Source organism: Aythya fuligula, chromosome 20, assembly GCF_009819795.1.
Source record: "Aythya fuligula isolate bAytFul2 chromosome 20, bAytFul2.pri, whole genome shotgun sequence".
Classification (NCBI taxonomy): Eukaryota; Metazoa; Chordata; class Aves; order Anseriformes; family Anatidae; genus Aythya; species Aythya fuligula.
This window is the reverse complement of record NC_045578.1, coordinates 269,715-292,882: the sequence shown is the minus strand read 5'-3', so window position 1 is coordinate 292,882 and position 23,168 is coordinate 269,715. Positions and strand designations below refer to the sequence as shown.

The window sequence follows — 23,168 nt, the reverse complement described above, 5'->3', positions numbered from 1 at the left end:
CCTGAGGAAAAACCTGAAAAGTCCCTTTAGCACAGTGTGGCCCTGGCACAGGAGAGCTCTCAAAAATCCTGAGTGTTTCCAATATTTTTGTTTCTTTTATTTCCTTGCCTAATTCTTAGTTTCCCAGGAAATCCACATGACATTATTGCTCTCAAATGACTGCACACAGTAATTTTTAAATTGCTGCTCTCTTCAGCATTGACAGGCAGCCTGGGAGAAGCTGACACATTTGTAATCAGTCACAAAGGGGAAAAAGAGAGCTACAGAGCAATGTAGACCTGCCTAGATAATGAAGAAATGTCTCCTGAATGAGGTTTGCATCAATCAGTGAGAAAAATATCCAAAGCAACTATTTGTGCATATTCTTCTTCCAGCTCTACAAAATATTCTGGATGGCTGCTCACTCATCTGCAGCACTGGCAGGACCCACCTTTGTGGTACAAAGGGTGTTCAGCTCCAGCTGAGAGCTGGATTAAAGTTCAGATGCCTGAGGCCACCTGATGTTAGCTTTATGCAACTGTTTATCCCAAGTTTTCATTAGGGGCATCCAAAAGCTATGTCTGGGTGCTTCCTATGCACCTATGCTTGTGGCGGATTATGGAGCTGTGGGAAGAAGTTGCCAGATACTAGATATAAAACAGATTATTTAAATTTAAAATTATATCTACTTTATCCCCATGTGACTGACCAGTGAGGATGTGCTTGTGGCACAGGTCTAGATGGCTTGGGAAATGCTAAGCCCTGGCAAAAACTCCCAGCATTTATCAAAGATCAGCTACACCAGGTCAGCTCTGGGCCCAGAAGAGGCATGAGCAAGAGCCCTGCCTAGCTGCTTCCCTTGGGCCACCACAGCCACAGAGGGAATCAGTCGGCTTTAAGGACAGCATGCCTACAAGGTATATGAATCCTGAGCACCTGAGCTCATCATAGTCCTCTCCACGGGTCTCGCACACAGTGTTTGCATCCTCTCTCCTGCTGGGTCATGTCTGGGAGCCGGCTTTTGCCTCAGTTGTTCCATAGCTTCGTGGCACGGCTCAGTGACTTGGTGTGCATTGTGCTGAGCTGGATGCCCGTTGCTATAATTTTACTTGTTTGTGTCCCTTAATCTGTATTTGTTCCCTTGGAAGTGCAGGGAGACACGTTAGGGCAGAGGCACTAGGTAAATAACATGTGCTCCTCTCCCCACCGGTGCTCTGGGAGCAGCGATTAGCCCAGGGTAAACAGAGCTGACTGTGCTCCTCCTGCCAGCAAGCCCTGCTGGCAAGGGGTGGGCCAGGGGACCTGGAGCTGATCTTCCCCCGATCTGCGGGGGAAATAAAAGTCAGGGCAGTCGGGCACATGGTGAGAACATGGCAGTGGCACAGAGCTGGAGCACCTGTGGCTAGTGGTGGCCTGTGGCAAGCGCTGCAGCCTGGCTGTGGGTGCGCCATGGGCGGGATCACTGCCACTGCTATAAATAGGGCTCACAGAGAGCTGGCCTGGCAAACCCAGAGCTGAACCAAGCAGCGTGGAGGAGACGGCGTGGGACAGGGGTGGGGCGAGCCACGCTGAGGAGGAGGTGCCTGTGCAGTGCTGGGGAGGGCAATAGTGCGTGCTCCATGCCAGTGCAGCATCTGTAGGGCTCGGGCACTTGCCAGAATATGGACTGCAGTGCTGGGGCAGACCACTAAGGGCTTCCCAGCTTGTGCGGCTCCTGCAGCAGGCACTGGGCAATGGCACAAGCTCAGGTGGGGCTCCCAGGACCCTTCCCGGAACCCCTCGTTGGGTCATGCCCTGACTCCGACTTCGACTCTGACTCTGAGGATGCGACCACGGGTGGTGCAGGGCCTGGTGCTGGGGTGCAGAAACCCTCCCAGGTCATCCATAGTGGCCACTTCATGGTGTCGTCGCCGCACAGTGACTCGCTGCCCCGTCGGCGCCACCGCCATGCTGATCCCGAGGCGGCTGATCCACGGAGCATCGACCCGACCCTGACCCGGCTCTTTGAGTGCATGAGCCTAGAGTACAGGTGAGTCCGAGAGTCTTCGCGCCCAGCATGCATCTCACTGATCCCCCAGTTCTCTGAAGGTGTGAGTCTGGCACGCTGGAAAAGCTGGGTTCCCCCAGCCCTGCTCTATCTCCAGGAACCTCATCTGCTTGTCCATTGGGTTGTAGTGGGGAATCTGCTCACAGAACACCATCCTGGGAGGTTTCAGGGAAAAAGAGCTGGTGCTGGAGAACTGCTATGGAGCCAGATGAGTTCTTCCTCTCTTAGCACATAGCTTAACCATCCTCCATCAGGAGATCTGGAGTTACTGCACTTGTATGCAGCACCCTGCACCCCAGCCTTGCACACTCTGTAGAGCAGCAGTAACCTGTATGCAGACAACACTTAGTCTTTGGCAATCCAGGACAGAGCTGTGCCCACTTGTCCCAAGGTTATTCTAGGTCATGTGGCAGTGGCAGCACTCCAGCCTGGACGGCTACACAGGGCTTTATCTACGACCTGCTGAAAGCTTCCCCCCTTCTCTCCAGCAAAACCAGATGGGTGACTGTGTCGTTCCCCCAAACATACAAATCACCCAAGCCCAGGGTGCAAGGGACATGCTCAGCCCACATACAGCTCCTCAGTGACAACAGGAGAGCCTGCAACTTGTTTCTTAGCACCTTGGGCCATGTTCTTGGAGGTAGCTCCCCTCTTCCACAAAGACCTCAAGGCTTTGCAATCTCTCAAAGGTTGACTTGCTCTACAGACCTCAGTGCAAAATTATTTGCACAGCTCCCAAAAATCCAAGTGAAAACCTGGAGTGATGATTACCTATTGATACCTTGTGAAAACAAAACCCGGACAAAACAGCCTTGAAGAATTGCCCATGTCCTGGTCCCACGTTGGCCTCTCAGGTGTGCCTTGAAGTCCTTTGGAGCTTGGCATGATGGAATATGTGGTCAGTCTCAGAGTAGTCCTGGTGATGCCAGGTGCTGTGACGGTACTGCGCAGGGTACTAGTTGCCACGTAGCTGTGTACGTTTGGCCCATCGCCATGCGTCTGTGTGCCAGCCTGCATGGTTTGCTTATAGTTGGTAAGGCACAGCTCTCATCTGAGGTGCAGGTGAGGCTGATGCTCTACAGAAATATGGTAAACTTCAGCATAGGGTGGCCCATCCAAGGGTTGGTTGCACTTACTGCCAGCTACTCAGGCAATTAGTAGCCTCGCTTTCCTTTGCTCTCCCAGCCCCACACTTGCCTTACTGTGAGTCTTGCTGCATGGGGCTGGAGGAGCGGACACTGCTGCACCCCAGAATGTGTAGGCTCCTGGCTCCTGAGCAGCCTCCATGTGCTCCTGAGCAATGAATGATGTGTCCCAGGCAGAAGGGAGAGGGGCAGGATGTGAGTGCTTTGGTGGGTGGAGCAGACCAGAAGAGCCAGGACTGGCCTTTTTGATGCAGACATGACTCCATCCCTCCAGATATCTGTACTCCTTAGACTCCTGGGCCTCACTTTCTTCTTGCATGACAAAGCATGAACCAGCCCCAAGCCCAGCAGCATGGCAAACCATAACTGCAGTTGAACAGTAGCACTCAGTGAGGAAGATCCACATCAGCTACAAAGTTTTACTGCCACCACTGTTGGCTACCCCAGAGCCCAGAACAGTAGAGACTTCTTTTGTCTGTCTTGGCGCAAGAGTAGGTCTTGCTCAGCACCTGTGAGAGCATGTCTTTGTCAACCCTGGAGCCAGGGCAGCTGCCAGTTGTGGAATACAGCAGGGAGATTTTGACATTAGATGATACCCAAATTCATGCTCAGTTCTTCTCTTTCTTGAAGGCCCTTCCATGCTTACATGCTCCCCTCCTCCATCTCACAGCCATTGTGCTCTACAGCTTTGGAGCATCCTAAAAACAGATCAACAAGAAGCATTGATCAGAGCTCAGGTTCAGGTGAACTTGGACCTGCAATGCAGCGCTGGATATGCTTCTCCACACATGAGACTGGACCCTGACTGTGGAGCCAACCACTCCCCAGGGCGGGGAGAAGCAGCAAATCTGGACACAATATCCAGACATGGCCTTAGAGGTGCTGAATAGAGTGGAACTATCACTTCTTGACCTACTTGCTGAGAGGTGTCTGTTGCAGCCACATACTCCTTGTTGTTCAAGGCCTGGCTCACACCATATTAAAGGAAGGTAAATAATGCTAAACTGTCTCTAAAAATACTGTTTTTTTTTTTTTTTGTTTGTTTTTTGTTTTTGTTTTTTTTTTTACAACTGTTTTTTAATGACTGTAGCTGAACAGTGTTTTGACTAGCTGTAACTCCACCCCTCTCCATCATTCCTCTGTGGTACTTCACACGTTTATGGCAGTCCCATCTCAGCTTGAGCCATTGCCTTGAGGATCTCTCATATCATCCATGGGTCAGACAGTTCATCACCTCCTTTGTGAGCAAGAAGCACCCTCTCCACATCAGGGCTTGCTTCCAGCAGTAGCTTGTTTCTTCAGCTCCCTCAAAAAGCAGCATCTCCCCCCACCATGGTCTTCCTCTTGGTGCTAGGGGCTGGCGTGAAGCAGTTCCAAGGCTCTTTGTAACCATTTTTCAGGACACTATTCTCTTTTCAGCAGCTCTCCTGCCAAAGAGTTAAGGATTGTCATCCACTCCTTCCTTGCAAGTAATCATCTTGCTGCTTTTCTTGAGTCTCTTCCTCAGACTGCTGTTTCTCATGTCTGTCACAGGTGGACCTCCCTGCAGTAGTACACTTGGATTCCCCAGGTTTCCCCAAGAAGCTGCACGTGTGGAGCCAAGCTCCTTCAGGAACTGTTCACACCTTCGCCCCAGCATAATCGCCCCAGCTGAGCAAACTCTTTCTCCCCACAAGCACGGTGCTACTCCCCATCATTCTGCCTTTCAGGGGCTCCTGGGCTCACACACCATCCCACCTCATCCTGTCCCGCCCCATCCTTTAAAGAATTGGAGGGAATCACTGGGTGGCTGTCCTGAGGAACTGTCCTTCTAAGGGAGAAAAATCGAGTGCAGATGGGAACTGCAGACTGCAGGTTTGTGTGGTCCCATCTTGTGCAGGTCTGTCTTGTGCTTCAGGAAAAACAAAACAAAACAAACAAAACCTCTTGTAGTTTTTTCCAGAGTGTGTTTTAGAATAACCTCCTCTTCTTCCCTTCCTGTACTGGAATGGGAGATTTAGCAGGTAGGGACATCGGAGTGGAGTATCAACTCTGCCACTCTCATACGATTTAAAACAAGACAGGCTTGTTTTGTCGTCTTGGCAAGCTGATAGCAGCCTCTAAGGCTTTCCTAGGAGAAGTGGAATTGCCGCTGTAGCTTTGCCATTACTGATTCTCTAATTCACATTGTCTTAAACACTGATGCACAGAGCAGGAAGAATACAGCAACTTAGCAGGCAGGGACCACCCCAGTGATGAACACACTGAACTATCCTCTTCCTTTCTCTTTCTGTCAGGATTAGTCTGCACTTTCCTTTGCCCTCCCTCCCGGCAAATCACTCAGAATCAATTCACTACAATTCACCAGCATTCGCCTGTGCAAAGTGCGTTCCTATGAACTAGTTCAGGCTGGTTGGAAGTGGCTAGTGCAGATTTGGTTGCATCCATCTGATGAGGCTGCAAGACCGAAGACTGTCTCAATGCTGTGTATGCCTGATCTGCAAGGAGCCAGGGCACTCTGGCCAGAGGAGCAGAGCTCAGTGCTGACAGCAGCCCCAGCTCTGCAGATCTCCACGGGCTTTGCAGCAGTCGGTGCAGCTCCTGCTGTGAATTGTCAACATGAGGGGCAGCAGCAGGCCTGCAGAGGGGGCAAGGTTTGGGCACGGCTGAGCCTATCTGTGCTGCAGTGCGGGTGTGCTGTTGTTTGCAGCAGGAAACTGCTTGTGTTTTCTCAGCCATTTCCCAAAGATTTGGGGGCTGTTCATGCCCAAGCAGAGTGTGGAGCGCAAAGGAGTTGGTCCGGTGTGCAAACCTGTTCCCATGCTGAACCTAGCCTGACTTGCAAGCTGTCCAGCTTCCCAGACAATTATTTGCAAGAGGATTTAAATGAATTCCCTTCTCATCTGGGGCACATTGTGCTTTCTTTGCACTGAGGTAAATGGCTGCCCACAAAGCAGAGCTGTAAGGATGTAGTCACTCCTATCTGCGAGAAAATACACAGCGCACCTCCATATCTAATCCTCAGCATTACCCACACTCTGTTAACACCTCTGTCACAGCACTGCCCTCAAATCATCCCAGATACACCCACACCAGCCTCCACCACACGCCTGCCAGGGCAAAGCACATACTTCCCTGGAGGCAGTAGAGCAAAACAGACAAGCTGGCAGAACATTTTTTTTTCATCAATACAAAAAAAAAAAAAAAAAAAGCTCATGCAGATAGTAGAGGCATTTTCACAACTGTCTGATTTGAGCACAATCACTTTTTGCTTTGGGGCAATTTTTGGAAAACTGTGGCACTAGATTTTTAACTTTATCTCCCAGATTCTGGATTATCTATGTTAAAAACAAACAAACAAACAAAAACACCATGATTTTGGTACCAAAATTTGCAAGAAATGGTGTATGAGCTGTTAGGACTTACAGGAAAGGCTGTCATTTTTCAGCCAGCCTGGGGCCAATGGGGTCGCTGCTGCCTGTGGAACAAGGGGGTTCTGGTGGCCCCAGGGGGGCCTGCTTCTGGCCACTGTTTCTGTGTACTTGGGAAGGTCAAGCAGTCTCGTGCCTGCAGGAGGACCTTCAGCTTAGCCTTTCCCCTCCTGCTACAGCCCATTTCCTTTCATGCAGCTCTGCATCTCACCAAGTCATTCCTTCCCCCTCTTCTTGGCATTGATGGAGAGCAAAACACTCATTTTGCCATGGAAGTAGGGGCTGCAATTCTTAAACTTCTGGGCAGGCTAAATAAATCATGGAACAAACAGGTGCTACTGGCTGAGCCAGAGGTGCTGCTGGCCAGGGTTGGTCACAGAGCAAGCTCCACTCCCTGTCACACAGAAACCCCTTTGCCAGTTATGGGATCCAGGTCCCCATTCCTCAAGCTCTTCAGGGCAGCAGGACACATGAACTGTGCCAAGGCACACCAGGGCATCCCAAACCTTTTTCATGTCTCAGTGCAGTGTTTCCATCCATCTCCTTGGGACCTAATTTCAGGAAAGGGTGGGGCTTCTTTCAAGGCAAACCAGTGAGCAAAGATCAGCGTGATAAGCTCCAAAACTGAAAGGATCGTTAATGGAAGAAAAAGGCAATTTGTGGTGAGGCTCACAGGCATTCTCTTTCTGCCTCCACGTCCCATGGTGCTTGGTAGCCATGGCCCCACCGGCCTCATGCATGGCCAAGGCACCCAGCTACAGCCCTAGGGCTTGGGGCCACAGTTTCTGGCTGCTCCTTTAAGCTGGCTGGTGACATGGGCAGCACTAGCAAGGAGTGTGTCTGGGTAGCCTTGACCAGCAGGAACTGGCCACGTGCCCAGGAAACCTGTCCTTTCCATTGGCTCCTCTGCTTGGCACCACCGCACTGTTTGCATTGTGCCACTGGGGAAAGTTCAAAATCCCTGGTGATAGTGGAGTGGCCAATGCATAGACAAGTCCTTAACTCTCTATGGGCCAGAGCCATGGGGATGTGGGTCCTTCTCCAGCCCCCTGGGGCCACGGGTCAGGGCTGGGTGAGTGGCCCGCAACCATGGCTCTCCCTGGGGATGGTGTCCCCCCTTGCACCCCTGTGGCTCAGAGCTCTAGCTCCCAGACATGTTCCTACATCAGGCTCTGGAGTTGTGGGGCACCTTGGGGGTCCCTGCACCTTCTCCCAGCCCCAGCCAGAAGGCACAGGTAGCGCTTACCTCCCATACACAGAGACAGCTGGGGACAGCATGGAGCATTTTGCTATAGGTACTGCTGCCTGATTGGGACACCTGTATGTAACAGCAGCGATGTCTCCCTGTTGCCCAAAAAGCCACCTCACTCTGTGGGGCAGAGGGACAGGAGCACCCTGGAGTCTTAGCCACCATGTCTGGCAGTAGGTGGGTCTTGAGGGAAGCACCATGGGGATGTGGCTATGTCACTGGCTCTACTACACTGAGCTCCTCCTCGCCAAGTCGCTCAGCCGTAGAGGGAGGGAGCCTTGTGGGCAGGACTGAGACAATTTCTGCCATGGGACTGAGCTGAGTCAAGACATGGGAAGCAGATTTCAAGGCACAGTTAATGCAGTATTGGCCAGAGTCTTCATTAGAGCCTGCACAACAGAGCTTTCAGGAGTTTGAATAGGAAGTGTGCTGCTGCTTAAAGCATTGGTAGGGCCCAGCTCTCCTCCTCCAGCACCTCCCCGTGGACACCTGTCCCATCATCTGCAGGGTACATCCAAGGAGATGTGGCAACAGGGGAATATGCCCACACACACTCAAGCCCAGCCTTTACCTTTCCTCTTCTTTGCATGTATAGGGGATAAGAGGGACCTGAAGCAGCACTGAGATTTTCAAGGGAGAAACTTTTAGCTGGAGAGGGACAGGAAGAACTGCAGCTGTGGCCTTTCACATGCACTGTGCTGTGTGTGTGAATGCTGCCCATGGGGAGCAGCCCAGCCTTCGTGAAGCTGTGGGTGAAGCTGTCATCACCCAGGGCCATGTGCTGGCAGGTGGGAGAGCAGGAAGAAGAGGAAAGGAAACAGTTGGGATCCCAAACCTGCGACAGAGAGGCTGGCCGGAGGATCAGGAGAGCCAGGCAATAAGAGACCCTGGCCTCTCTCACAGGGCCCCATGGGACAGCATAACTTTGGGAACCTTTGTGCAGTGCAGTTGGGTGCACAGGAGGGTAATGGGTCCCTCAGATGGAAGGAAATGAGTTGCACTGCTGGCTTCATGAAAGGAAGCTTCCCACACTGCAGGCTGTGTGAGGGACCTCACCACCACCATGGAAAGCTGCACAACAAACACCGCTGCCTCCAGAAGCCTGGAAACATGGAAGGAGGGAGCCCAGGCTGGGCTGGGAGATAGGGTGAGGGGGTGCAGAGTGGCACCAGGTGTAGGGTTGGGTGGAAAAGGAGCCCGTGGCAGTGCTGGGCTGAGGACAGGGCTGGTCCTGTCTCTGCCCCTCCTAGGGCAGAAGCAAGTGTCCCGTGATGTCCTCAAGCTGCATGTCCTTCTGTCCCCAGACCCACACAGACAGCTGTCCCTGCCTGTCTTGCTGCCCATGCCTGATGCTGGCTGAAGGCAGAGTTTCCAAACCTTGCCTGGAGTTAAAAAGAGGCAAAAAAATAGCAGTCCCAATGCTGCGATGAGGCAAGAGCCACAGTAGCACATGCTCCCAGTGACTTGGCTGGGTGGGCGACTTCCCTTCCTGTCCCCTGGGGAGCTAGAACACAGCTTGGGGAGGATGGGGTCCCACCTTGGAGCAATGTTTAGAGTCTCGGTCAGTGAATTCTCGTGTATGCTGTGCTTTAATCCCAGGGGCTCCAGAAGCCTAATGTGGGTCTGCAAAGCTCCTGACTTAGGCCTGTGCTGCTCTCAGTGAACAGGAGCTCAGGGTGCTCCTATGGTGCTCCAATGGGTCCCTAGCAAGAAGCCTGCAACAGAGCTGTGAAGCTGAGCCACATGGCTGTGCCTGCTCCCAGACCTGCTGGCAGCCCTCAATCTGTCTCAAGGCATGGCCTCCTTGCAAGGCCCCAAAATGGGAGGGCTCTAGCATGGTCCCCTTCAGCCTCTCTTTTGCCTGGCATTTTAGTGGGAAGCTGGTGTCGCCAAAGTGGAAGAATTTCAAGGGGCAGCGGCTGCTTTGCCGGGATAAAATCCGTCTCAACAATGCTATCTGGAGAGCGTGGTACATCCAGTGTGAGTACGGGGCCAGACCCTGCTGCCCATGTCGAGTGCCGGGCAATGCCATGTGGGGTGGGGCTGATGCTGGGGCAGCAGAGCCACAGCAGGCACCCAGCCCTAGAGCGTGCCGGCTCCCTCCCCTGTGCAGGGAGGAGGCTGTGGGCAAAGCTGGCTGTTTTCCCTGGACAGATGTGGAGCAGAGGAAGAACCCCATGTGTGGTTTCATCACCCCCCTGGAAGGATCAGAGGCTGACGAGCATCGAAAACCAGAGGTAGGGTGTGGGCCCTCATTGCTCCTGTAGCCAGGAGCAGATTGGGAGGGGCAGGGGTTGTGCAGCTGGGAGATGGGGACATCAGAGGAGGTAGAGCCCCCATCCCAGCTTGCTGTCTTTGCAAGATTTGCTGGGGAAGGCATTTATGATGTGGCCCAAGGAAACCAGTCCCATCTGTGGGGAGCCTGGGGTTGGCAGGGGCTGGCTGTGGGGTGCCAGACTGGGGGATCAGCTCCCAGGGTGCTGCATGGCAGTGATGCCCCAGTACTGTCCACTCCTGCAGGCTGTCGTGCTGGAGGGCAATTACTGGAAACGCCGCATTGAGGTGGTAATGAGGGAGTATCACAAGTGGAGGATCTACTACAAGAAGCGGGTGAGTGGCCCTGTCCCTGCTGCTCCCTGCCCCAGTGCGACGATGGTGGGACAGGATAGCGGCATTCCTGGTGCAGAGACATGGCTGCCTGGGAGCTGGCCAATGGTTGCCCCCATGGTGATGGTGGAGGGGACTTGGCAGGGTCCCGTCCCTGGCTGCCTGTGGTGCTGTGGCATACTCTCGCAGTCTGACCTGAGCTGGTTCTGCCTTGCCTGCTGCATGGCCTGGGGCTGGGCTTGGCAGCACACCTGCAGTGCACGTGCTGGGGTGGGACAAGCGGCGCTCACTGCATCACCCTGGCTGGGCCACGATTCGCTGGCAGCAGCGGCTCAGCCAGGCAGCACGTGCCAGCAGGCCGGCTGGCCCAGTGTCACCCTGAGAGTCATTCCCGGGCAGAATAATCTAGCGGTGGCCCGGGTGGCACCGGCCTTGGCCACCCGCCATGCAGGGAGGAGCATGATGCCAGCCTCCTCCCCAGCCGCTCGCTCAGCCTGAAAAAGGCCAGGGTGCCACGGGAGGCAGTGTGCAGGCAGCCTCGCACCGCCACGCACCTCTCCACCAGCCTCACTACTGTCCTGTGCAGTAAAGGCAGATGTGAAGGGGTGGTGGCCAGGACCAGACCCTAGAGCAGGCAGTGCGCGTGGTCCTGCTCGCTGACAGGAAGTGACTGAGGGGTAGGACCCACTGCCCTCGCTGCCCTGCCCTGGATCTGCCCACACCCCAGCTGTCACCTTCTTCTCCTTCCAGCTCCGAAAGTCCAGCCGGGAGGGAGAGCTCTCCAGCCCAAAGCAGGTGAGTCTTCTGGGGAAGGATGGGCAGTGGCGAGAGGGGCATGATGTGGAGCCCTGTGCCAGGCAGCTCCGGAAAAGCATAGTTGAAAGCCCCCTGTCCCTGATGTCTGTGGTGGCCACTGGATGGGAGGGAGCTGGGATGTTGATTCACCCTCCAGAAGCACCAGTGTGCCAGGCTGGAGGCCCTGGGATGAGGGAGGCTGCAGTTGTCTGGGAACTGCCGGGGCAGCAGCCAGGGAGGCAGGCATGGGCCCTGCCTGCAGGAGGTGCCCACCAGCTCCTTTTCTCCATCTCACCCAGGACGAGGATGCCTGGAGACCAACGGAGAAATGGTGCAACCAGCTCTTCTGCAACGTGGTGCCCATGCTGCTTGGGAACGAGGAAGAGGAGCTGGGGGGCCGGCAGCACTTCGACTTGGACACCTTCCTATCAGACATCTCTGACACGCTCTTCACCATGACACAGACACCCAGCACCCACCAGGCACTCCCAGAGGATGGTAGGTGCCCCAAGCCATGCTGGAATTGGAAGAGGAGGTCCAGGCAGACAGCATGCCCAAGGCAGATCTCTGCCTCTTGGCTTCAAACTGAGAGCTGCTGCCTTTGGCAGACAGGGCCCCCACCAGTGCTGGACAACCCCAACACTGCTGCTGCCCTGGAAACACAGAGCTCCCAGTGGCTGCACGTGCTGTCCAGGGCAAGATGGGCTGTGGTGCCACAGGTAGCTGCCAGGGAGGCCAGGACTCACCTCATACCAGACTCCATGGCAGCACTGCCAGTCTGGGACTGCTCCTCATTGTCCCTACTGGCCTGGTTCCAGGCAGCTCCTGCAGCACCAGCCAGCGCCAGCTCCTGCACCTGGATCAGCTGTTTTTTCTCCTCTTTCATGGAGGGTTTTGGGTGGATGAGGCCTCAGACGTGCTGGTGGGCAGTATGGTGGGATAGGATGGACCTGGAGGCTGGGTTCCGGCAGAGAGAGAACCCATCTGGCTGGCTTTGCTCTGCTGTGGGGCAAGGTGCAGCAATGCAGGGTGACAATGGTGTGTTGGCAGTGGCAATAGGGCAGGTTTGAGGACAGCCCTGGGGGACAGAGGACACAGGATGACTGGGGGTGCAGTGCCCTAATGCTGTATCTCTGCTCTTCCAGCATATATTGGGAATGCCGACATGATCCAGCCAGACTTGGCTCCCCTGCAGCCCAGCCTGGATGATACCATGGAGATCTCAGGTAAGAGCCAGGCTGGATGCAGAACCACATCCATACAGCCTGGTGCACTGTGCACACCATGGCAGCCCAAAGTGAATGTGAGAATTCTGGCCAGGACCAAGAGCTGATGGGGCCAGAAAGTGCTGAACATAGAAAGAGCAGCAAGAAAGGGCTGGGGTGCCCTGGTCTGCTGTAGCAGCTGAGGAGGAGCTTGGCCAAGAGCTGGTGAAAGGGACTTCTACAGAGTGTCTTTCCAGGTGTACGAAAACACATGAATTTGGCTGCAGACAGAGGAAGGACAATTGTCAAAGAAAAAGAAAAAAAGAAAGAGGAAACCTCTAGAGAGCAGGTTCTGTGCTGCCACGTCCCGCTCCTCAGCCCTCTCTTGCTGGCCAGCCCCAGGCACTGCAGCCTGCATTGGAGCTGGGCCCCTATGATGGGCTGTGCTACATCCCTTGAGGACATGTCACTATCCCTGCCAGGTTGGCCCCAAAAACCAAAACTGCCACTGGTGTCCAGGCCAGACAGCTGGGGCAATGGGGCTGCTGAGGAGGATGAGTGAGCAATGTCAGCCTCTTCCCATGGGATCAGTGCTGCCAGTCATGGTCTGCCTGCGACACAGAACATGGTGCACTCTTTTGTAGCAGTACAGTGTCTGTGAGCACTAGTTGAGCGCTAGCTGAGCACTCTAGTGAGCACTAGAGTATCAGCTGGGACATGTTCTGGTCCCATCTGTGCTGTGCTGTGTACCTATGGGTGGTGTAAGGGCCAGGCACTGCTGGCACACACTGCACCAGAGACTACCTCTGCCCTTGAGTGTGCTGAAGCCAGTAGCCTGGGAGCACTTTCTAGGGGGGGCAGCTGATGTGGCCTGGTGGCTGCAGGCCTCCCATGTAGCTGGTGGCCTCAGACAGCACCAGCATCTCTGGACCCCTCGGTGTGTCTTTCAGTGCCCTGTGAATGGAGCCTGGCTGGGACTCCTGGAGCTCCCTGGCCAGCCTCTCTATTTCCTCCTTCCCTCCACTGGAGGAAACAAAGTGGCTTGCGCCATACAGCTGTGGGCTGATGCAAGACCAGATGCTGACGGGGAGCAGAGGCAATAGTGGGCACCCTCATGTGCGGGGGCAGGTGGTGGGATGCCCCAGGGGTAGATGGGTTGGAAGCTCTTGCCAGCCCTTCCAGCACATTCGCTCCATGTATCCCATTGGGGTGAGCCATGCTGGGAAAAGGATCTGCCCTCACTGCTAGCCGTTGGCCTGTCCCTGGGTGCCCCTGGTGGGCACCAGTTGCTGGGTGGTGGGACAGCTCTGAAGGGGTCAAAATAACACTTGCCATTCCACAAGGAGGTCCTGCATGGCATTGGAAGGCTGCACTGACCCCTTTTAAGCAGCACCTCACAGCAGTGGTGTCACAACAGCAGCCCCAGTGCCTCTTTTTCATGGGCCACACTGTCATCTATGCTGCTGTTGTGCACCCAGTGCGGCCCAGCCTCATGATCAGCAGGAATTGTCAAGTATCACTATGGTACCCATCTGAAGCAACACATTTCTATGAACAGCCAAATTGTCTTTCTTTTCCTGGGGTAGAGGCCTGCATTTTACTCCAGGGTGCTGCCTGCAAATGGGCTGGGTCTTACCCCAAGCCACTAAATGGCAGGAAAGCCTCCACACCAGGATGTGTGAGTGTGCCAGGGAGCAGAGAGGAGTGCGCACCTCAGGCTGGGCTGGGAGTCTGAACTTGTATTAGGCAGCACAGCTGGGGTGTGCAGGGCCCTAAGTGTGACCACAGGGCCATGGGGTGAGTAGGGAGAGGACATGGTGGTCCTTTTCCAGGAAGGGGAGGCTGATGCTGAAAGCTGGGTGCCGGGTGCCAAAGTAGCAGGTGCCAGTCAGCTTAGGACCCAGGGCTGCATTTGCAGTGTGTGATAGCTGATGGTGGCTTGAGCAGGGATCCCCCGGCAGCCTTGTGCAGAGCAGCATGGTGTAAGTGTGCGGGGTGGACACCACAACAGCCCTACTGGGGCTGTGCCCAGAGTCTACACATCTCATGAACAAGGCAAGTGGAGCAGAGATGGGGGCTCAGGACTCCTCAAGGGTCACAGGACTGTCACTGTGCCTGGTGGCTGTCATAGAGCTCAGTGCCTGTCAGTCAGCAAGTGCAAGCCAATCCCCAAATGAGGAACCACCTCATGTCCCCAGCGGGTGCCGGAGCATGGTGTGGGGCAGATGGAGAAGTCCTGATGGCAGAGGCAAGGGAACAACCCGGTGCGGTGCCCGAGCTCTGCTGGCACCGCACTCCAGGTAGGACCTGCTCTGGGTACTGGGTTACAGGGGCCAAGTTGGCCAGCTCGTGGGGTGGCATCACCTTGCAGTACCGCAGGGCTTGCCTGGAGCCCAGGGTCAGTGCTGGAGGGTCCTGTATTTGGGAACAGGCTCTGTAATCTGGATCCCTTTGGAGAGCAGCTCCAGGATTGAGAATGATGCCAAAAGCTTAGTGTGCTAACCGCACAGGCTCTTGTCCACCAAGCAGCAGTGTGTCCTGGACACACTGCACAGCCCGTGAGCAGATTAGGTCAATGTGACAGTGGAGAGGAGCATGGGCGAGAGCTACAGGGTGGGTAAGGGGCAGGAGAAGGGGAGGACAGAATGCCCAGGAGGTTGCCAGCTGCTGTGCTGCGCAGGATCCACCATCCATCCTGGCAACACAGTGAGAGGCACAAGAGGAATCGAATCTGCAGTGCTGGGCACCAGAAATGCCTATAAATACACACAGAGCTGCGGTGCTAGTGGCAGGGGACAGCTTGGCATGGGCACAGAGAAGGGCCAGAGGCAGCAAGGAGCTGGGTGCTGCACCTTGGGGAATGCTGAGACCCTTCCTGGCCATGCCACAGCCCACACCATGTACTGGCCCTGGAGGGGCAGGAGTGGCTCTGCTGTGCTCCCAGGCATTTGCCATGCCCCTGGCCTCGGTCCAGGTGGGACTGGGAACAGGGTCTGAGGAGGATGTGCTGCAGCCTCTGAGGACAGTGGGGCCATAAGGACCTGAGCACCTCAGAAGCCATTTTTATCATGAGGGCTCTGGTGCCAACAGCAGCCAACTCTGTCTTGAAACAACCTGTAGCAGTGGGTTGGGAAGAAGTGGAGTGTGAATGTTGCTGCCCATCCCTGCAAGAGACATGTAGACAAATGCTGTCCCCAGCCTGGGGTACGTGGGCTGCAGCTCCTCTCTGCAGGGCTCATGGGGAAGGGGAAGAGTCAAGGAGAGCAGGGCACCTGCCCTGTGTCACACCAGTGTTACCCTCAGCCAACAGTGTGCTGTGCAGTATGGCACTGCTGGGATTGCCACGGCATCCCTCTCTGCTGGCATTTCCTCCTCCAGTGTAGACTCAAAAGGGTCTCAGGCCCAAAGGTTTTGCCTCTCCCAATGAGGACACTCCAGGCACTGGAGCCTGTGCCAGAGCTCAGAGGAGTCATTGCAGGCCTCCTGGTGCCCAGAGCACAGCTGGGCAAGCTGGGCAGGCAGGGTCAGCCTGGTTGTTCTTGAACTGGCTCTGCTGTCAGCAGCACGAGGGCCTGAAGGCAGAGGTGCCCATGTCAGCTGAGGATTTGGCCCTGGGCTGGAGTTGCTCCCCAGCAGACATATGGGTGCTTGTGTACTGGACCAGCTGCTTGGATGCAGAACCTGTGCCACAGGCTGTCGGGCAGCTGCTTGCAAGTCCGTCCAGTGCTCCTGCTCCACTTTACAGGGAAACGTACATCCAGCAGCCCCATCCCCACCCCCTAGTCATTCTCACTGGGGAAAAACCCTCCTGGTGGTCATGTTTGGTCCAGTGCTGGCACAGGCGATGGTAGCCCCAGCACAGAGCTGAAGTGTGTGTGGGGCTGATGTGCCCATGGAGCATGTTTAACAGGGGAGGTGATTGCCCCAGGCATAACGCCAGTGCTTTGTGCCGTGGTGTCTGGGCCTGCGGAAGAAGCAGGGTTGTGGGAAGGAGACAGGAAGGGAGAGGGAGTCGCAGCAAGGTCACGGGGCTCGGCTTCGGGAAGGCCATGGGATGTGGTTAGCCACAGGCTGCACGCAAGGCAGCACCAGACCAGAGATGCAAATGCTTGCCTCAACCCCAGCAGGACTGTGTCGCGTGGCTCAGGGACAGTGCGACCTGATCCTCTGAGTTATGTTGTGTTGGCGGTGAGACCAGCTCCACAGCTGCCCCACAGCCTGGGTGGCATGGTCCCAGCCACCAGGGCTGGCTCAGGAGGAGTGGGAAGGGCCCAAACCCCCAGGGAGTAGCTGGAACATGCAGCTCTCAGCTGGGTGTCAGGGACAGGGACAGGGATGGGGTCCCCACCCCTGGGTGGCGTCCTTGGGTGGGTTTTCCTGTCCCAGTGCCTGTGGCAAGGCTGGGCCTAGGCGCGTGAGTTGCTTCTTCCCTCTCACCATGTGAAACTCCAGTGTTTCACAACAAGGGCACCAAATCTGCCCATGGAGCCAGCAGCTGTCATGCCCCCCCAAGGTGAAGGTGAAACAGGCAAATCTGCACCAGCACCAGGCATGGAGTCTCTCTCCAGTGTGCCCTGGGCTTGTCACCCCTCTCCAGGAGCAACTCATGGCAGCAGGAGCACTCCTCTGGGCCCTCACTGCCCATCACCACCTCTCCACTTTGTCCCACAGATATTTTCATCAGCCATCGGCCATTGCCTGCACAGACACAACTGGGCTACCAGGAGCCACCCTGCTTTGTGACTATGGCTGAGCCCCTCTATGGTGGCGGAGGGGCCATGCCTACCAGCCCCAATGCCCTGCTCCCTCCCAGCACCCTCCTCCAGGTGAGCATGACCCCAGTTCATGGCCCATGGCTGCCAGTGTCCAAGCCACCCCTCCTGACATGTCCCTATTTCCCACAGCCTGGCAGTGCCTCCCAGCTCAGCCTCCATGGTGCCTTCCTCAGCTCCGAGCAACCCCCGCCACCCCTGGCCCCCGAGCCCCCTGCTGCAGTTCCTGGCAGCCTCAGCCCCCAGCTCAAACACAAGCCCTTGCTGCAGTACAACTTCCCTGGCAAGTGCGTCGGCATGGAGCCGCTTGGCCTCCCCTACACCCCCCCCAGCCCATCCCCTGGGCCCCCACTGCTGGGCCCAGAGCCCTCATTTTCCCCCACCTCCACCCCCCGCTCCAAGTTTCCCTACACTGCATCACCCAGCCCCTCACTCCTTGCCCACCCTGTGTCCCCACTCTCCACACCATGCTTTGCCCAGCACACCCCAGGCATAGGCTATGCTGTAGACATGGTGCCCCCAGGGTACTCTGGCCCAGCTGCCCCCCAGCACCTGCCCCACACCACACCGGGCAGCCCCAGGTTTGCCACCCCAAAAGGGCCATCCCCTGGCGGGAGCGGGCGGTCGAAGGCAAAGGCTGGCAGCACCAAGGCGAAGAGGCTGCCAGGATCCTCCATACCGCCACACCTGGCTGTGCCCAACCCCTGCCTGACCCAGCTGCTGACCACAGGTGAGGGGCCGCAGGAGACCCTTGGGGGGGGGGTTGCAGGGTTGGGGTGAGTCAGTGGTGGGTGGGGGTGCTTGAGGGTGTTGGGAGAGCTGCTTCCTCCCTGGGATTTGGATGCTGGGGATGTGGAACTGGGTGTGTGGCTGTCCCCATGGTGAGGCAGGGAGTGGGCAAACAGTGCCAAGACCATAGGCAAAGACACGTGGGTGAGCCCCCCCGCCCTTTGCTCCTGGGATGGAGATGGGGACCAGTTGGCTCCAGGGCTTGACTACCAGCACTGGTGCAAAGTCCCTGTGTCCCCAGCCTGGTGTCTACAGCCTACTTGGTGTGAAAGGGCTGAGGGGACGGCTGTGTCTGCTCACCCTGCTGCCCATGTGTGTGATGGGACAGGTGCCATGGAGGATGTTTTGTCCGTTCCTTTGTTTGGCCAAAACTTGCTGGGGGTATGTGACTGCATCAAGGCTCCCAGGCTCACAACACATGAGGATTTAAGGGGCTGGCTGTAGCCTAGTGGTTGCGCTGCTCGCCTCCCCCTTAGCGGCATGCTGGGGTTGTAGGTTCAAGCTACACCCTAGGATGCCTTGCGGGCTTCTTTTTTGTAGGATGATGGTTGGACCAGATGATCTCAAAGGTCTTTTACAACCTTAATGATTCTATGATCCTATAATTCTATAGAATGTCCCCGATGCAGGGAGCAAAGGCACCTCTCTCCAGTGTCTGCTTCAGTCTTCCCTGGAGCAGATGGGCAGTGAAAGGGCTGCAGCAATGTTGGTGCTCAGGGCTGGCACCCCCATGGGGCAGGAAAAGTTCACCCAAGCACCGGCAGCCTGACGCAGAAGCACCCTTCTAATCCCCTCTCTCTTGCAGCCAAGCAGGAGCCAGCCCTGGATACCTCGCCTGCGCATGGTCCGTCACTCCTGCCTGCATCCCCTGTCTCCCCGGTAAGCACTTGCATACCCTTTTACCAGTTGCCCCCTCTCCCCCTTCCAGGTTGAGAATTGCCCTTCTGGTTGCTGGGGAATGGGTAGGGCCACCACATAGCAGGTGGAGAGAAGGGGGCTTCACGGGGACCCCACTGCAAAATGGAGCTGGATGCAGATGGGGCATGTGGCTGGGGTGCCAAGGAGGCTTAGAGCAGCACTGGGTGGGAGTCGCCCAAGCATCTTTTCAGGTAAAAGAAACTGGGCAGAGCTCGCAAACGTCTCACTTGCAAGGCCCCTGCAGGTCGCCCTGCAGTGTTTGGCTGTTAGTGCTGGGGCGCTGACCAACCAGAGGGGCTCTGTGCTGCGGGTGAGGTTTGGTCCCTGATGCACACAGGACACTGGCCTCCAACCTCTTGCTTCCTTCTACCTTCTCTCAGCAGCAGAGTAGTGTCCCTGACGTCCCTGTCGCCTTCCTGTCCAGAGTGGCCCAGCTGAGCCCAGGGCTGTCTCCTGGCTCCAGCCCTTCCCAGGCAGTGCCAGTGCCAGTGATGCTGGCAGGTGCTGCGCCGGGGCCACTGCTGGTCCCCAAGGTGGAGCGGCTGTCCCCCACATCATCTTGCGGTGAGTCTGGGCACCCCAAGGAGTGGGGTGACTGGGAACTCCCCCAGGGCACCCTGTTTCCTGCAGGGAGCCTGGGCCAAACACAAATTGCTTCTGGGAAAAAATAATTTCTGCTTTGATTCCAGCTTTTTGCAGTTACCTATCTGAGTAAGAATGACTTCTTTCTGCTGAGGAGGGCACAGACCTTTTTATCTGTCTCTTTCTCCAGGGAAAAAAACAAAACAAAACAAAACAAAACAAAAACAAAAACAAAAAAAAAAACAGAAAGAGGAAAAGACAAAAGCAGAAAAAAGTCAGAGTGTGGCTTTGAAAACCCAGAGCTTGGTTTTCGAGTGGGAAGCACTCTGCTTTCACCCACAGAAACCAGAGTGGGGGCTGGAAAACCGGCTCCCATGTCATGTCCAGTTTCAGTTTGGTGCTGCAAATCACAGCCTTACTGCCCTCAGGACTCTATCCTGGTGGTTCCCACCCAAAGAAACATTGGGAATTTAAAATATCACTTACCAGATGTTCCCATTTTCTGAGCAGTTGTAAAACGAATGTGATTTGGACAAAGACAGGACAAGAAAAGGTTGGGAACTGGACCATCAGCTGAGGGGGTAGCTGCCCTGGAGCCAGGGCAATGCTGCAGATTGCTCCCCACTGCCCATCCCAGCACAGGACCCTGGTGTCAGCCTGTCTTCCCTAAGCATCCTCTTTTATTATCCAGGCAGTGACTGGCCCAAGCCCAGACAGGCCTCCTTGGGACCCAATGCAGGGCTTGGCACTGGCATCTCCCTGCATCACCCCACATCCCGTAGGGGCAGACCCGAGTCCAGCAAGGTATGGCAGGAGCAAGCGCTGCCTTCTTTACGGGGGCAGCATCTCCATGTGCACCCCCTTCCCTGCTGCCCAACCAAATTCACCCCCACCCTCACTGCAAGCTTTGGGTCAGCCCATATCCAGTGTGGCAGGAGGCCCAGGGCCACCTCCGCTGCCAGGAGGTGCCTGACAGTGCTGGCCCACAGATAGAAAGCCGGCGTATCACACACATCTCTGCTGAGCAGAAGAGACGCTTCAACATCAAGCTGGGCTTTGACACACTGCACAGCCTGGTGAGCACGCTGAGCACCCAGCCCAGCATCAAGGTAAGTGTGCAGGGCACGCAGGGGCACAGGGCATCTCCTGGAGATCGTGTGCCCCCAGGCTGCACCAGTATTCATGGAGTCATGCCCAGGTTGCCTCAGGTCTGCAGCCTGTTGCAGAGACTTCCAAGGCTTGGCAGTGGGGCGCACAAGACCTCATGCCTTTTGCTGCCTCAGCCCTGCTCTCCTGCAGGTCAGCAAGGCCACCACCTTGCAGAAGACAGCTGAGTACATATGCAAGCTGCAGCAGGAGCGGGCAGCCCTCCAGGATGAGGCACAGCGGCTGCGGGAGCAGATCGAGGAGCTCAACAGCTCAATCAAGTAGGGAGACACAGCCAGGGGAGGTGGGAGGGAGCTGCTACCTGTGTCGGGGAAGCAAGGCGGGGCAAGCAGCAGTGCCATGGCCAGCAGCCACAGCAAATCTTCTGAGCACCTCCATGGACCTCCATTTGTCTGTGTCCCCCTCCCCCCCCGCCTCAAACCCTACCTGGGGGATTTGCTCAAGAAGTAGAGCTGTGTGGGACAAGTGTGTGGGCACATGCCCCACCACTACCCTGAGAGCAGGACAGTACCAGCTCTAAACAGGCAGAGCTACTGGGCCCCGCTGAGAGCTGATGGCCTGCTGGAGCCTCTCCCTACAGGGTGGCTGCCACAACTCCCAGCCTCCTGACCACAGACTCATACTGCTGCTTGTGCACCACAGCCTGTGCCAGGAGCAGCTGCCAGCCACAGGGGTGCCCATCACACGCCAGCGCTTCGACCAGATGCGCAGCATGTTCGACGAGTACATCCGCTCCTCCACACTGCAAAACTGGAAGTTCTGGATCGTATCCTTTGGGGCTGGTGCCTGTTCTTGGCTCTGCTCCCTCCACCAAACACTGGGTCCACTGGTCTGCCCACTCAGCCCACTGCTATGTCCCTCCGGCTCAAGAGGCTCTGGGGATGATGCACGGTGGGAGCCCATTGAGATGCTGTGGCTAAGGGGAAGCTTCTTTTACAAGGGAGTGAACAGAGTAGGAATAAATGATCAGTCCTTGGGGAAAAGGGAGGTCACCAGTGGAGCTGAGCTCACTGTTGCCATGCAGGGAAGAGCTCCTGATGACCTGAAGAAAGGACCAGGCACAAACCTGGTGACATGAGGACTTCACCTTGGTGGCCAGTATAGCACACCCTGGAAACCAAGTTGTGCCCATGCCTGGGATACAAGTCTGGACTCCACACAGTGGAAAGGACAAAGAGGGCCAAAGGCCAAGGAGTGGCAGACAGGATGGTCAAAGACCTGGGCCAGCTTCTTCATGAATGGGGATTAGACACACTGAGACCATCAAGTCTGCAGAAACCATGAGGTCCGCCAAACCCCGGGTAGCAGAAGCAGCCAGGGCAAAGCAGAGGTGGTCCCTGACACGGACTGGGAGAGGGCTTTGTGATTCCTTCCACACAACAGTAGGGATCCTAAGGCTGACATGGGCATGCTCATGGTGGAGGAGGTGCCTCCCGTGGATTACTACACACACATTCACCAGCCCCCGGTGTTGTTCCCTGAAGCTGGGTATAGCTTGGGAAGCACATGTGCTGGTGTCATGTTCTGCTTTTGGGTACCTGCAGAGGACACAGCACAAGCCAACTCCTTGATCTGGTCTGGAAGAGCTGTGATGCAGATTGTGCAGCTCTCCTGTTGCCTGCCCTTAGCTGTGTGGTGCAGGCCATAAGCTGGACCTGGCTCCCCAGGGCGCCCACATGCCAGAGCTGCAGTGCTGCAGCACCTGGCCTGGCGGGGTGGTTGGGATGGTGGTGCTGGGCCCTTTCCTGGTCCACAGAATGGTCCTGCTGACACTCACATCCCTGTCACCCCAGCGGGAGGCCTGTCCTGCCGCCTGTGGGAGGATGCTACCCACACCAGGAGCTGGTGGGTGGGAGACCATGACCAAGCTGGCCCTTAACTCCTCTGTTCCCCTCAGTTCAGCATCATCATCCGGCCCCTGTTCGAGTCTTTCAACGGCATGGTGTCCACAGCCAGCATGGAGAGCCTCACCCAGACATCTCTCGCCTGGCTGGACCAGCACTGCTCCCTCCCAGCGCTTCGGCCCAGTAGGTAGCCCCGTCCCCGCCCGGCGCCCCAGCGGCAGGGCCGGCCAGGTGGCCCGCACCGACCGGCTCTGCAGCTCCTGGGGGAAAACCAGAGAGAAAGCGGCCGGGGCACGCTGGGGCCGAGGCTGCGACACACGCGGCACCTCCGCACGGGAGGGCGGCGTGCGCCGAGCTCGCCGCCGGCCGCGGGCACCGACGAGCCCCGCGTCTCCCCGCAGCCGTCCTGAGCTCCCTGCGGCAGCTGAGCATCTCCACCTCCATCCTGAGCGACCCGGCGCGCATCCCCGAGCAGGCGACGCGGGCAGTGACCGGGCCGCCCCGCGGCAGCTCCTCGTAGCCGCCCCGGGGCTGCCGCGCGGGCCCAGCCTGAGGCCGCCCGGACGCCCACCGACGGCGGCGGGGAGCCCCCAGCGGGGCTGCGGGGGCGATGGCGGGCGGGGGGGCGGTGTTCGCGTGCCGGGTCCATAAAGGAGCGC

General features: G+C 56.6%; 1 protein-coding gene across 1 annotated transcript; it reads left to right on the top strand.

Annotated features, from left to right (window-relative positions):
• The first annotated feature begins 1,712 nt into the window (after positions 1-1,712).
• MLXIPL (MLX interacting protein like) lies at positions 1,713-23,029 on the top strand. Its single transcript, XM_032201126.1, has 17 exons — positions 1,713-2,008; positions 9,704-9,810; positions 9,985-10,067; positions 10,351-10,440; positions 11,188-11,232; positions 11,532-11,730; positions 12,378-12,458; positions 17,109-17,263; positions 17,342-17,939; positions 18,804-18,877; positions 19,300-19,480; positions 20,190-20,302; positions 20,488-20,607; positions 20,798-20,925; positions 21,308-21,431; positions 22,563-22,692; positions 22,911-23,029. The coding sequence occupies exons 1-17, from the start codon at positions 1,713-1,715 to the stop codon at positions 23,027-23,029; spliced, it is 2,643 nt and encodes an 880-aa protein (XP_032057017.1).
• The last annotated feature ends 139 nt before the right edge of the window (positions 23,030-23,168 follow it).

Coding starts and splice junctions, on each gene's coding strand:
- MLXIPL (XM_032201126.1), top strand. CDS start 1,713: ATGGCACAAGCTCAGGTGGGGCTCCCAGGACCCTTCCCGGAACCCCTC. Junction 17,264..17,341: donor CTCCCAGCACCCTCCTCCAG/GTGAGCATGACC, acceptor TATTTCCCACAG/CCTGGCAGTGCCTCCCAGCT. Junction 20,303..20,487: donor GCAGACCCGAGTCCAGCAAG/GTATGGCAGGAG, acceptor GCTGGCCCACAG/ATAGAAAGCCGGCGTATCAC.